Source organism: Babylonia areolata, chromosome 33 (assembly GCF_041734735.1).
Source record: "Babylonia areolata isolate BAREFJ2019XMU chromosome 33, ASM4173473v1, whole genome shotgun sequence".
NCBI classification, from domain to species: Eukaryota; Metazoa; Mollusca; class Gastropoda; order Neogastropoda; family Buccinidae; genus Babylonia; species Babylonia areolata.
In genome coordinates, this window is record NC_134908.1 from 14,061,583 (window position 1) to 14,077,257 (window position 15,675).

Consider the following 15,675-nt stretch of genomic DNA (forward strand, 5'->3'; position numbering starts at 1 on the left):
TTCCACTGTTGATACACAAAATCAACAGGGTGTCAAAATATATCTGACGCTGAGAACGTGCTATTGCCTATAGCTTGTTGTTCAGCGCGACTGTATTTTGGGAAGGCCCGTTGAGACTGCTCCATTTTGAAGAAACCTGACAGCACAGGTTAATTTCCTGTGATGATATAGATCCTGAAGATGTTTTTACATGCTTCCGTGTTTTCATTGTCCCGTGAGATTTTCCAGTTTTAGTATCCTAGACTCAGAGACTTACTTTACTGAGGATTTTTTGTGTATGGTTGAAGCAATGTTACCATTAGTATATGCTGTGACTCTGTTGTCTTCGACTCTTATTTTCATGGTAATTCCACAGAATTTACATGCTGCTCCTGCTGATTACTATTTATGTTAGCACCTCGTTTTCACTTTTCTGTCTCACTTCACATTATGTGTGTCAGTTTCAAACTGGATTAAATTGTACGGTTGAGTCATTTGACCCAAAAACTGCATTGTGCTTCAGTTTAGAGGCCAACAGTGTCTCCACCTGCAACTATGACATCCCTGCCTGCAGGACATAGTACAGACAGATGTCTTCCTTCCCCCGTACCATCCCGGAATGGGACACACTGCCCCAGGAGGTTGTCACAGCCGAGTCGCCAGACTGCTTCAAGTATAGACTCGCCTCCTTCCTGTGACACAACATAACAGAGTCGACTTAGCACCCCACCCCACCCCCACTACCCTCAAACACTTGTGTTTGGTCCCTCCCCCCGGGACCCCCCTCCTCCTCGCAAACACACACACACCTGCCAGCAAGTCCACCCACCCCCACTCTTTTTTTTTCTTTTTTTTTTCCCCCACTGGAAAGTACTGTCGTAGAAGGCTAGGGCTGTGTCGGTCGGGAGTATTCTCGGGGACCACTATCGTAGTCAGATTGGCCTAGCTGGAGATGCGAACACGCCAGTGGACTGTGCACCATTTCCCCTATCAGTTATCCCTTAGTAGCCCAGGTGAATTGTGCCCAACAGCAACCTCCCACAACACAACAGTTTTCATCAACATACTGATGTTGGTCATCTCGTGGAAGAAGAAGACATGAAATAAGAGCTGACCTTTGATCTTGCACAGACAACCGGTGGGTGTAATTAATGTCATCGTTGTAAGATCATTACACCCAGAGAGAACAATGGTTGAAACTCTTATTCCATTAAACTAAAGGCTACAGGATAGAAAGGCCTTCATACAAAGTGAGCCAGGATGGACATGCCGAATGGGTCAATGCATGCCAAAAGGTAAAGACAATGAGTGGTTCTAGTCAGCCTGGGTAAGGACGGCTGTTTACATTCCTATCAGTTATCTTACAGGGTTGCTGCTATCGCTTGTGCTGGCCAAGTCCCATAACTAACTAGCTATAAATAAAAACTAGTTAGATCACTACAGTAGGAGTTGTTGGGCCGCGTGTAGTTGTTGGGATAAGTACTAATTAAGACCATTAACTGTCATATACAGGTTTGTACGGTCCAGGCATTCCGTCAGTGACAGAGATGGGTGGGGTTGGATCAAACTCCAACTTCCAGATTTATTTTGTTAGTAATTTTGATGCCATTGGTTGACACCCATCATATGACCATGAGTATGTGTGCTGAAATGAATGCATGTGTACATGTCTTAACACTTTGTAGTGAATAAACAAATGCTTCTTCTTCTTCTTTTTTGGACACCCAAGTCTCTGCAACAAAGCCAGCTGTACGCTGCAGGTCCTCCACTGAGACAGCCGTAGAGCTTCCAAGTCACCAGAATTGGGTCAGGCCAGTTCCTCTTTCTGAGCGCCTCACAGAGGGGGCAGGACTGCAGCAGATGTTCTGTTGTCTGGCTGTCAAGCCCACTGGGACACCAAACTGAGTGAACAATGCAGGATTTAGTATACAAGTGGTGCTTTAGGCGTTTGTGGCCTGCCCTGAGTCTGAACACTGACACCTGTTACTGCCTAGTCAGCAAGTAGTAAGGGTCTGTCCTTTTGTGGCGTGGATGCTGATGGATAGTGGGTTTGAAAATGCTGAAAGGTAAAGACTTTTTCTCAAAGCCACTCTGAGAGTCTCGGCCCAACACCAGAGATGCTGGACTGAACATGGCCGAGTGTTCCTTCTCCCCATGCAGGGACAGCCCAACACCCAGGGATCTCTTTGGGGTCATGGTCAGGGATGTCCCAGTGTTGTTCAAGGGTCCTGCTCTGGTGGACAAAGCTGCTTCTCTTGAATTGCCTAATACGACTGGGACAGTCAGTCTTTCATGGGATGGGATCCTGCAGCCTCTTGAATTTGACAGTTTGGGTGAGGAGCTAGACATATCTGCAACCCTCAAGAGGTTGGAACCCCGTGACTGTTTCAAGCTCCAGTACTGACGTTGACTTCATGGCCCTGGTGATGATGCAGGTTGCCTGGTTCTGCTGACCTGATCCAAGTTGGATGTGGCCGTAGCCGGTGCCCATTCTGTCACACTATAATACTCAAGCACTGGCCTGACTTTTCTAGTGTAGATCCTCCTGAATGTCGTGGTGTCTGTAATCCATCTCATTGGTAACTTTGTCAAAGCCGGGAGACTAGTGCTTTAGTGCTTCATCCAGCTCATCCATGTTGAAAGGTTTGTCTGTGCATTCTTGTGGATCTTGTTCACCCTAGTGGTTCTTCAGATTGTCATGAACTTTTTTCATGCCCTCTAGAATCTGAATGTTGCTATCTGCTCTTAGCTGTCTATATAACAGTTTGCTGCATCCTTCCCTGTCACCATCTCCTGGTCTTTTTCAGTCAGGTGCTGACCTTGTGTCCTCATTATTTATTGCCGCTCTCAGGGTCCAGCTTTTCTATTTTCTCCAACTTGTTCTTGTAGCTTTAATGTAGGCCACAGCTGTCCAAGTTCTAAACAGAACTGCACGCTTAGCCGACAGCGAGCTCCTGCGGACAGCACTGATAGTGCCAGACCCGTAAACTCGTTCGGCCGCTGTACCCGCCTAACCCTCCTCTGACCCTTCTTTGTCTTATATTAAAACGCGGCAATTTCCCACGCCTTTTGGGTGGGCTTGTGAGCGTACGCAAGATTCTGTGGCATTAAAGTTTGTACTGTCGGATAGTTCAGACATTTCTCTTTCTTGTGGTGGTAGTACCTTTCTCCATCGGAACCGATCTTTTAATGTTGCAGCATTTATTTGTAAGAACTGTTTGCTGGCAACTGTGACTGGCAGTGGTGTATTTTTCACAGCAGAAATTCGTGAGTAGGGTTTCCTTCACCTCCTCTTCTCTCTCATTTTCTTTCTTTCCTTCCATATTTCGTTCTGTTTTCCTCCCTCTCTTTCTCTTGTTTACTCTTTGTTTTACTCAGTTCACCACCCTCTCTCATATCTTTTTTTTCTCTTTTAAATTTTTTTTTTTTTTATATACTTTTTCATGCAGTATTCATTCATTCATTCTCTGTCTCTCTCTCACCAGAGGACCAGAATCTGTCATCCTTTCTGTTTGTCTTCCTTATTTCTTTCATTCTTTTTTCTGTTTTTTTCAACACGTGCTGCCCACTTATATCCTGCTCTCTCTCTCACTCATTCTTCGCACTGCATCTCTCGTCTTGCATTTATTCATTTCACTCTCTCTCTCTCTCTCTGTCCGAATTAAAGAAATCTCTCTCTCTCTCTGGATTTAATTATTAAATAAATCGTTCTCTATCTCTTTAACTGAATTAAAGAAATCATTGTGCTTTGTGCTGCTATCTCTTCCAGGCCACAGTTCTAACCATCCCGGCTGCTGCATGTTATTTTTAATTGATGCCTTTCCTTCCCGAGTTGAACGCCAAGTCAAGTTCAATACTGTGATGAACTAAAAGTTAAGCGCTGAACATGTGTGAGGCCTTTTGACATTTGACAGCATGCATGCACATGTTCTCTTTCACACACACACACACGCACATGTACACACACAATCAACAACAGACCGAGATGATGAAAAGCCACAAAATACCATATAATATGTTCATTTCTTATTTTCAAAGATACATCTTGTTCATCTTGACAATAAGTATTGAACACATTTCGCAATCATGAAAAGGTCAACTATGACATTCCCCGTTTTCAAACATTCATCATGTTTGCAGTCAACTGGAATTCAATACAAACCACAACAGACAACTACACAAAGATATTACAAATATCCCAAAACAACAGTCACAAAACTATTGACCCTGTCTCTGTTGCACTTTCAACATTTCTCCCAAAATTAGACTTCCATTAAAAAAATGTATCCCTTAATTATTATTTCATTAATATCATTTTATCAAGTTCCTCAGACATTAAACACAATGATACAAGTAGTTCTGTTGATGCATATAACTACACAACTTACAATCTTATGTGCTCATTATCTTACCTGCCAGCAGCTGAATGATAACAAATTTCATAGAGTGCAAACAATAGTTTGATAGTTTTGAGCTTTGATAGTTTCAGGATTTGTTGGTGGTATTTCTGACTGTACTATATACGATTGTGTGCTGACTTGTGTGTGTTCGTGCGCGTTTGCTTGTGTATTGTGTGGGGGGTGGATGAATAGTTTTCAATGATGTTTGGTATCTCGAGTTCAATTTTTCTTTTTTGATATTTCCATACGTGTTCTATTTGTAAACGCCTTGGGCTTATTTTCAAGATTAGGCATAAATGCTCATAATAATAATAATAGCAAAATGAATGAAACACTTTATGAAAACATGCAAACAGACTGGAAAGGTTGAAAGATGATGAAATTATCAGAGAAAAAGAATGAAAGCTATTGAAATGACAATATTTCCAGAGTACAATTTTTAGGGAAGATGGGTATAAAGGAAAGGTTCCTTCTGGCATCCAAATGAAGCACTCTCAAGTAGTGGTTTAGTTTATCAACGGCATGTGACAAATTCTTGTTTGCCATTGTTCTGTTCATTCATTTGTAAATATGTGGTGTAATAGGCATGTGGTACCATTCATCATTGATAAGAACATTTTAATATGCATAACATGTATATGGGTACATGAAATAATCATCCATACATAACATTTAATAAGAAAGGTACAAAAACAAACGTGCAATAATTTGTGGGTCAAAGTTTACTCTTTTTTTCTTTTTTAAAATCACTTTGACACAGTCTACAAAAATATATCCATGTTTTATTATGCAAAGATACTTACTGTTAGTCTTTAGTTTTCTAGAAGAAATAGGATCTGAAAGTGAAAAAGAAAAAAGAAGAAGAAAAAAAAACACTTTCCATTCGAACATCTGTGGTTTTTATACTCATCAAAAGCGGAAACAAAACTGAGAAATGAAACTCCAGTTCTCACCTTTTAGTGGTTTCTATAATGTGGCTTTGTGTCAATACATAAAAACTGCCAGACTGCTGCATTCCTGAAGCAACTCCAGGTAAATAATGATTTTCTAGTGTTTCCACAGAAAATAGTTTGCATTTATGAAAGGTCAGTTTCAGGTTGCAGCTCTCAATAAAATCCAATGGCTTTTCTGACCAGCCTTGAGTCTCAAGGTTTCATCACAAACACATAAACTTTGTACCAGGTTTGACCAAGCTATAAAATATGGATGCACATTCAAAGGCCAGTGAAAAAGGAGGATATAATTTCAAAACACATTTCAGCAATGTCAAAAATACTTATGCTGCATGAGGAACACCTTTTAAAATCATGCATGTTCAGTATCTGACCGTCTGGGTCACACTGATTGCTAAACATGACTTCGCACATGGTCACCAACTGCAGCGTACCACTTAGCAACTGCTGACATCTACTGACACTGATGAATCACAAAATCACATTCTAACATTAATCATTGACGATGAAAACATGCTTACATGTGAGAGTTCATATCATCATCAAAAAACACAGCAGTCTGTATTGCCAATCAATGCTGATGTTACAGATAAGAAATGACCTGTACACAAAGCCATCAACCAATGAGAAGCTGCCAAAGGTGGTAGCATGTGTTCTGAATGGACTGGATTAGTAGTTAAATACTCACACACACACACTAAATAGTCTGCAACTGTTCAAATACTTGACTGAGTTGTCAGAAGCATCTATATATTCTTTGTGAAATGATCTCCGCCTTGTGTTGAAGTAAAGGACAATGAACAAAGTTGGCGGCAGAGTGAAGTAAGGTCACTGTGCTATCGTGACCTCCATGAGTGGTCCATCACTGGACACCACATGGAAAAAAAGAAGTGCGAGGAAGACCAAGGGAGACATGACACAAACCAGCTGAAAAAGAACTGAAGGAGAACAGCTTCACCTGAAGAAAGCTTGCTAGGACAGCACAAAGACTGGCAGTAATGGAGATCTCTGGTGATGGCTACAAGGCACGAAGAAGATTGAGATCAACTTTCATAACCTATGTCAACATGATCCTATGACCACTTTGAGCACACTGAAGCTCTGCTAGGCAGGAAATCTGTTTCTGTGCAGAAAATCACATTGTATAATGTGGCCGAGATTGGCAGAACATGTGCAGACTTGGCTCTGTGGTAAAAAAGAGGGTGATCACTGTGGAGAGAGAAATATTGCAAAGAAAAAGAAAGTTTAAAAACCTGACGCATTATTTCCGAAATGAGCACATGCTGCACATCCCTCAGTGAAGCACAATAAATACATCTGGTAATCTAACAACCAAGATTTTCTCCTACAGTTCCCCTAAAGCTGTCTGACTACACTGCCCATCTATTTGTGCATTGCATTACCGGAGTTAGAAATGAATAGTGCACATTCACAGGGGAAAATCAGATCAAGTCTTTTCCTTCAAAAAGCTGTCAAACATGTACAGAAAATATACAATGGCATACAGTCATTATGAAACTTTAAAACTAACCCTTTTCGTAAAGCAGTGATCTTATCCATACTAATGAAAATAAACATGTCAAAATCATATAAACAATACAGTTATCACAATTTGTGAAAATAATATACAAAACACTCATGAAAATAAATGTTACAAAAAGAGCCTCAATTAACAATGCTACCAGAATACTAACAAAAACCAGAAACAGTGAGCAAAATGATGTAAGGAAGAGACCCACTAATATTCATGAAGTCTTCTAGTGACAGTATTCTCAATATTCTCAAAAAGCGTTTATAAAAAAAAAAAATCAAAGAGAAAGAAAATGCTCATACATGATGCTGTCAATAATGGTAACATTTTCGCAAAGATAAAATGACAGAAACCTGAATGTTACATGAAGAATAAAGCCAATATGAATGGTTGACAGTTAATAACTACCAGAACTGTACGGCTTGTTAGGGAAAAACTGTTTGTTCACACTGTCTAAATCACCTGTGTTGAATGGGAAGCAGCAGCATAATTTTGTTCACAATCACAAAATGTTCAGTTCTGTTGCAGACTTTCTATTAGGGTTGTTTGGCTGGTTCCCTTTTAAGATATTCACAACAATTTTCCAGTCAGTAGATGATTCACTGATTTGTTTTCTGGTTTAATGTTTTAATTGCATTTCTGATTTTGCATATTCTTGCTCAGTGTGCATGTTTTCAGGTCATAACGAGCAGATTAACACTTCTCTTGACCCATCTTGTTCTGTACAGGTGAATCTGTCAGGACCCTGTGATGACATAACCAGGTGTGGCATAACTACATGGGGGAGTGGTGGGGGGAGGAAAAAAAGAAATGAAACATCCCCGAGACTGAAAAACAAAACAAAAACAATAATAGTGCCAAATGCAGACAGTAAATACGAAAACTGTGGCTTCTCTTGTCAGTCGAAAACCTCCCTAAAATGGCTCTGATAACAAAGCAAAACACAACTCTGGACTTGGGCAAAACACAACTCTGTCACATGCAGAAGGAGTGGTGCTAGAGATAAAGCTGAAAATGTATATCATGACCTCTTTTTACTATTAACTGAAACTTTCCAAGAAAATCACCAAATATGAGAAAGAAAACAAAAAGATTTTAATGGGCGTGCCATGAAAAAAAAAAGTTTTAACATGGGATTCTTTGTCAAAAGGGATTCTTTGTTTGAGAGTTATGACAACATGAAATTCATGCAAACAATCATAACAAAAACAAATTATGGTACTGTAACAACTGAGAATTACTACTAATACCATTTTTTGAGACAGAACATCACAAAATATTGGCACTGCCAGTAGTTGTTGTATGTCAGTTTAGTTTTGAAGTGAAACTGGTGAAAGGTGTATGCCATGGTTTGTCCACCTCTTTCTCTTTCCCCACTGTGACCCAGGTGCAGTGAAAGATGTCCATGCAGCATCCCGCTCAACAACCTTGTTTGTCACTGACCCTTCACTTCTCCCTTGATCCAACAGGATTCTGATGTTTCTGCTTGACATCACTCACATAATTTCTGTCTGCTGGGATCACATGCAAACATGGAGCAAAGGAACTGACATCCTCAATGTTTCCCATTCCTTTCTCAAAAACACAACCATCACCACACACACACAAAAGAAAAAGATCAGTCAAGATTTTCACTCATGCACACTTAATCTAGCATGACTCCTTTCACTTCACTCAGCAGCTTTGTTTACAAAAAACAACAACAAATAATAATAATAAAAAGAAAAGAAGAAAAACCAGACAGAATTCGCTCCCTCAACAGAAAAAAAGCTTTGGCCCATACACCAACACATCAACATAGACGCAAGACAGTCACATCAGATGTACCAATACATGTGGAAACAACAACAGTTGTCCCTCAGGGCACTGAACAGGACCTGCCAACACTGAGGGAAGGCCCCCGTCATCAAGGCAACCACTTCAGGCCCAGAGTCAGACCAATGAAGCTGTACATTTCTGATATCTCTTCAATCTGAAACAAAGCAATGGGAACATTGCCTCATCACAGAGAAGCATACAAAAATAACAGATATATCTGATAATACGTTACACACACCGATACAATAGACTCAATCGCACACATGAAATTCACTCCCACTCACACACATACTGTCACACTCACACCTGTACTACTCACTCTCACACAAAAACAGTCCACAAGAATTTTTTTTTTTTTTTTTTTTTGCTGCTCCACAACCCCTCCAATACCCCACCACTCCACTGTTAGCTGGGTTTTTGTGTTATTTCTCAATATAGCCTCCACCCCAACCCTCCGTGTCCAATCACAGGTACCCACTCTCTACATCCATTGTATGAGTATGTATGTGTATGCTAAAAAGTAAAATGAATGACTGTGTCTATATCATGTCTGTTCATGAGAAAAAGGTTACTTCAACAGATTTCCATGTTTGCATTACAGTCCTCTGACTGATCCTTTCCTTCTTGTAATTAGTATGCCTACTATAGAGATGTTTCACTAGATTCAGATAGTTATTCTTTCTCAGCCAGTACCACCTGTCCCTCTTCCTATATCATCTCTCTGTCTCTTGCTCTGTCTGTCTTCACTCCCCTCAATCTCATCAACCCCACCTTGCGTGCGTGCGTGTGTGTGTGAGTTAAGCATCCTTGTACAATGCAGCTGCACAAACACATACATACAAAGTTCTATTTATCCTCCTTTTTCTCAGTCTAATATCACTCACACACGTTAAAGACGTTAACCTAAAAAAAGAAACACACACACACACCCACACAAGTAAACTCACAACTTTGGTTGTTGGCTTTCCAGCACCATGCCCAGAGTCTGTGTCCACCCGAATCAGCAGGGGGTTGGTCTGTAACAGACAACCAGGTTCATGGTAGGGTGCAATCCTCATCATGATCACCAGAACCACTTCAACAACATCATTACCATCATTTTCCATTACATTGTGGAAGATGCTTTCATCACTGTTGTGCAGCAAATCAAACAAAATTCTAATCACTTTTTCTGCACTGTATGTTCTGGCAGCCATGTTTACATGGCAAACAACCTTTTGCATTACACAAAAAACAAAAACAACAACAAAAGCAACAAAACTGAGCTAAAGCTTGCTGAAAAATTGCTTCAAACACTCTGCAAGGCAGATATCATTTGCAAACAAAATTTTGGCAATCAACTGACCAGTTTAACTTCTGATTATACAATAACTCCCTGAATTGCAGCTAAAACCACAATCAAATGTAAAAGGCTTAACTGTGATATTGTGTTTATAATGTGTGTTTTTTGCCATTGCATTTGTATATTGTTTGTGACACATGAAAGAGCACAATATAAGCTCAGGCTTGTTGCTCAAGTTTTCTGAACTGAACGCTGTATTCCGCCTCGTTTCTTGATATCAAAAAATGTTAAAACCAACTGTGATATAGATAATTTAATTGCATTATTACTGAAATGAGGTGGTTTCATTATCAAATAGTTGTTCATCATTGGCACACACAAATATCACCTACCTTCTACCTACTTTTGATATCTCAGGTTTCTGTGTTTTTCAGATGCACTGGCTGACCAATTCTCTCTCTCATAAACATTCACACATTCTTGTTTGTCTGTTGCCATCCAGTGATCCTGGGGTGTGGGCCAGGCTCTGTGGGTGTGCAGATGACTGTTCAGGTTGGTCCAGATAGAGCAGTCAGGGATTTTGCTGAAGCTGGTTTTCCTGGCCTGTCTGCATTGTTCAACTGCAGCCATATAGTTGGACTAGGTTTTCATGTCACTGTAGACAGCTGATCACCACTTTTCTCTGTCCTCAACTGTCTGCTTACTTGTGATAAGGCAGATGGCCCTTGGATGCAGGATGACTGCCGATTTGCTTGATGACTTTCTTTAAAGTGAGGAACAGTTGTGCACTGTCTACCTGTCTCTCTGACACCACCTGCACCCAGTGGCCAGACAAGGTCAGGATGACTGGAGATGTGCTGGATGCAGTGGACACACACACACGTGTACACACTCATTCACTCCCTGACACACAAATTTCTTCTTTTTCTTCATTTTGAACCCCATTAAGTCATTGGGGCATCAAACTGAAGAACTGTTAACCAGATACCTCCAGCTCTGTTGGGAGTGTGTTACAGCCTTGGTCATTTTACAATTGGTTTTTCTGTCCATAATGCAACATTATCAGTCCATCCTTATTTCTGTCTTCCCCTCCGTCTCACTCCCTCAACAGTTCCTTAGAGGAGTGTTCTTAGTAAGGCCTGTGAATCTTGTTATCACTTTCTACCCAACACTGCCCATGCTGCCTCACCTGGTTAGGGTTCTTCCCCACGGTGTGCTGCAACTCGGCTATAAACTTGAGAGAGTGAAGGGGGACCACTCTGTCGTCGTGATCTCCCGTCATCAGCAGAATGGCAGGGTACTGTCCCCCTTTGGGGTCCTTGGGAATGTTGTGCAATGGGGAGTACCTGTGATGTCAACAGTGGGGGTAAACTGCATGGTAGTGTGTGAGCGAGTCTGCAAGTGTGTGTGTGCATGCATGCATGTGTGTGTGTGTGTGTGTGTATGTGTGGGCAATGAACACGGGCTCAAAGGACAGGAAAAAACAAAAACAAACAAAAACACATACAAAATACAATGGTATCAAAACTGCATAAATAAAAACCCTGACTGGGGGTGGGTGGGGGGGGGGGGGTGAACACTGTTAACCGGCAAGAGCAAAGCTCTGCAAATTAATTGCTTGTTTGTTTGTAGTAATTGCTTGGCGATTGACCAGTGAAAATGTACCTGGGTTAACAAGAGGAACCACTGCCTCACCCCATGGAATTTTTTTTAAATTTTCAAAGCAAATTGACAATGCTTTCAAAGTAAATATGTGCAAGACATGGCAAGATGATGAGATCACGTAGCAGAAAACGGAGACAGAGGCAGACAACAGATTCTCAGTCGGAATCAAGTACATCTGACACTCTGGCAAAGAAAAGCAACTTGCCTGAAGCAAAATGTGCTTTGAAAAAACAAAAGACAACATCAAGTATGCCGATCTCATGGACCTTGGCAAAGTTTGTTTACAAATCAAAGAAACTGGAGGAAGAGCAGGAAGAAAATATGGCGGATAAGGGTGCTAACTTAAGATAGTTTGAATCTGATGAATCTGATGCGGTTTTCTCCCTTGACAGTAGTTGTAAACAAGCTCAGGGGGTGAGCAATGAAGATCTCATGCTCAAACTGTGCACCAACGGTGCGGAGATCTCCAAGCTGTCCTGTACAGTAGAGTATTTGAGAGCTGCCCTGTTCACAGTTCAGATGGAGAATGAGAAGCTAAGACAGGTGACCGAGGCCAGGAAGAGGGAGGAGCTGATGCAGTCCCAGATCAAGGAAGCCAGGCACCTTGCAGAGCTGGCTGAACGTCACAGCGAGGACCTGTCAGCCTACGTGTGAAGGAATAACCTGTGCATTTACAGCGTGAAGGAGGAGACGAACGGAATCCAGGAGACACACCAGCAGTGTGAGGACAAAGTGCTTTCTCTCTTTTGTGACAAACTAAAAGTGAAAGTGCTACTTGAAGACATTGAAGCCATTCACAGATTTGGACCCAGACAACGTCCACCTGTCGGTTCCCGCAATGATGCCCCAAACAAAGGTATTATTGTTCGTTTTCTGTCGCCGACTTCAAGACTCTGTATTATATGCACGTAAAAATCTTAAAGGTTTTAAGACAGTGATTGTGGAGGATTTTTTGTGCACAGTCAAGAGAGACACAACCATATGTCAGCAAGCATGGACAAAAAATGGGAACGTTATAATGAAAGCACAGAACGGCAAAATCACCATGACAAAGTCTTTATCAGATTTTAGACAGACAGATCAACATAACGAATGGGCGAAAAAACAACGCTAAACCCAGTTTCGTCTGCTTAACTGCAGACAGTAACTAACTTCAGTAAAGAGTAGAAAGTTCAACAGTTTAATTCTGACTGTTGAGAAATGATACTTTAACAAACTCTGAACAATTCCAGCTTCTTTTTCTTATCTCGACAGCTCATTTTTTCATGAATTAGTTTTCTTTTCTTCTTCATTTGCTCCATTTTTTTGGTGCTTTGGGGGGGCCTTTGGGTGATGCGATACGGAAAGGTCAAGGTTGTTTTGAACTTTGAACCCGACACATGCCAGGGCCGATTGAATGTTTGTATATAGTATCATTGCCTCAACCATTTTTCATGTAATAGAAATGCTCAAACAAAAAGATTCATAAATGGCGTATGTGTACGTGTGTATGGGTGCTCCATCATGATCAATCAGGATATTGTTTTGATTTATTGCTTTTCATCGGCGAGAACACATGTACTGTGTTCTGATCACATGACTTAGGTCAAGACGATTGCTGATTCCAACAGTGAGTGTTTGTCCATCTGCTGTGGATTATTATTAATGTTCTTTTGTGTGGGACAGTAGCGGTGGACCCAGCTATGAAGAAAATGTGAGAGTGTTATATGACATTGTTATGTGGTTTTGTCATATTTATGTTGGTGTTTATCGTATGTATGGGTGGTGTGAAGTTGTGGGTTGAGTTGAGACAGGATCTCTCTTGTTGCTGTTATGTTTTGAAGTTTTACAAAACTTATTGTGGACACTTGCAGCCTCTCAAAAAAAATTGAAAAGCTATTCAGTCTTGAGTGGGTGTCTGTGAGGAGAATGGTACTACTTAAAGCTTTGTAGGAGCTAACGCTCTCAAAATTTGTACTTCTTATTGCAATAATTTGAGTGATGGAGGAAGGGAAGAAAAAGAAAATATGTATTTTATTTCTTGGGGACAAAGTGGATACTGTCAGATTTACCACCAACATGAAAGTAGTCAAAAAACTGACATTGTTACTGGTCTTTTCAGTGGCTGTGTAGTGGTGAATTGTGACTGTATGGTTCTTCTGAAATACATACCTGTTCAACATGGAAGAGTTTATTTGGAAGATGAGGGAATATGAAACAATTGTTCAAGGTCTTGTGAACAGACTGGGATATTTACTGCAAAGAGTTCATAGTCTGATAGATCACAACAGTGTCGAAGTTCCTACTATCTCATGTTGATGTTTCAGATTTTTCTGTTTGCCCGTCTGCTTCTCTCTCTCTCTATCTCTCTAAACAGTACCTTATTCTGATAAGATGATGGCAACCAATAACTCATTTAAAATTTGTTCCTACAACTGCAATGGTTTAAACAATTCAAAGAAAAGAAAAGATGTCTCTGACTTTCTTCACAAGAAAGATGCTAATATCCTGTGTCTGCAGGAGACACACCTACTGATACAGACGAACAATTTTATTCGAGCTAGTTGGGGTTATGATGTTTGGCTCAGTGGCCCTGAATCAAACAAACATGGTGTGGCCATACTCTAACAACAATTTTGAATATAAAATTTTTGATGTTGTCCGAGATCAGCATGGATGTTATATTGTGATGAATTTTGATTTTTGAAAAAGGTGATTTTGGTGAACTTGTATGGACCCAGTGGTGGTGACAGACCAGACTTTTTTGAAAGAATTTGGAACACATAGAACGTATTGGAAATGATCATGTTATAATTACTGGGGACTTGAACTGCACTTTGAATATGAAATTAGATGTAAGGAACTATTCAAGTACAGAAAATCGTCCAAGGACACGGAGAAAAATTTGTGATATCATGACAAAGTATAATCTTTTTGATGTTTTTACAGAAATATATCCAGACAAAAGAACATATACCTAGCATACATTTAACTCAATAAAACAAGCAAGGCTCGATTCTTTTCTAAAAACTGAAGAAATGCTAATTGAAGTGATTGATGTTAATGTTGAACCAGGATACAGATCAGATCATTCTCTGGTTACATTACTTTTGAAAAAAGAACAATTCAAATGTGATAGACCTTTCTGGAAATTTAATAATAGCCTGCTGAAAATTACTCACTTAATCAGCCATTTGAACTCCTCTTCTTTCTCAGAACACCCAAAATCTGAGGTCCAGGCATGGCCTATGGTAAACTTGTGGAACCGCAGCATGTCCAAAACACTGAAAATGCAAATACACATGGGATTTAATAATAATAATAACAGTAATTAAGTACTTTATATACCACTGAATCTTGCACAGAGACAAACCAAAGCACTCACTCACAAGTCATTCACACGCATGCACAGCACTGATCCATAGGGATGAAAAATAAAACTTGTAAATACATAAAAGCAGAAAGCTGGAGAAACTGGAGACCAGCATGAGGGGCATGGGGGGATACTGTGGAAAGAGGTAACTCTGGAGGCCACATTTCAAAGAGTGCAGAGATTTGATGAAAATAATACTAAGAACAAGAAAAATGAAAAAAATGATAATGATGAGAATAATAATAAATTACACACAAAAATATAATAATTAAAACAAATACATGAGCAAATTTTCAATCTCCACAAACACAATCAGCACAAATTTAACAATTTTTCATGGAACAGTCTGTCGTGTGGGATGACACCAGCACTAATCTCCACAACACCATCATCAATATCCTCAATGATCATCACAGTATTTGGGTGTTTTTGTTTTGTTTTTGTTTTTACAAATCCAAACTATGAAAGTCGTCCTAAGGATTAGAGGGTGTCAAAAAGGAAATGTGTACCTAACTCAAGTTTAATCCAACATGATTACCATAACCCAGTGGTGCAGACTCTGGCAGCAGTCTAATTCCTGTACTGTGCAAACTACTACCCTACTCATGCAGATAACTCAAACGTACTGCAGCTAGTAATTTCCCTTCAAATACTACCCTCCCTTCTGCGTGCCTATTCAGCATCCTCTTTTCCTG

General features: G+C 40.3%; 1 protein-coding gene across 1 annotated transcript in view; it reads right to left on the reverse strand.

The window, feature by feature from the left end:
• Positions 1 to 3,968: 3,968 nt before the first annotated feature.
• LOC143277270 (prolyl endopeptidase-like) overlaps positions 3,969 to 15,675 on the reverse strand; it is a 41,883-nt gene continuing 30,176 nt past the window's right edge. Inside the window, exons 17-20 of the mRNA XM_076582060.1 lie at positions 14,790 to 14,891; positions 11,153 to 11,309; positions 9,629 to 9,697; positions 3,969 to 8,835 (exon numbers count right to left, since the gene is read on the reverse strand). Coding sequence (XP_076438175.1) covers positions 8,770 to 8,835; positions 9,629 to 9,697; positions 11,153 to 11,309; positions 14,790 to 14,891 — 394 coding nt within the window. The 3' untranslated portion in view covers positions 3,969 to 8,769. The remainder of the gene's footprint in view (positions 8,836 to 9,628; positions 9,698 to 11,152; positions 11,310 to 14,789; positions 14,892 to 15,675) is intronic.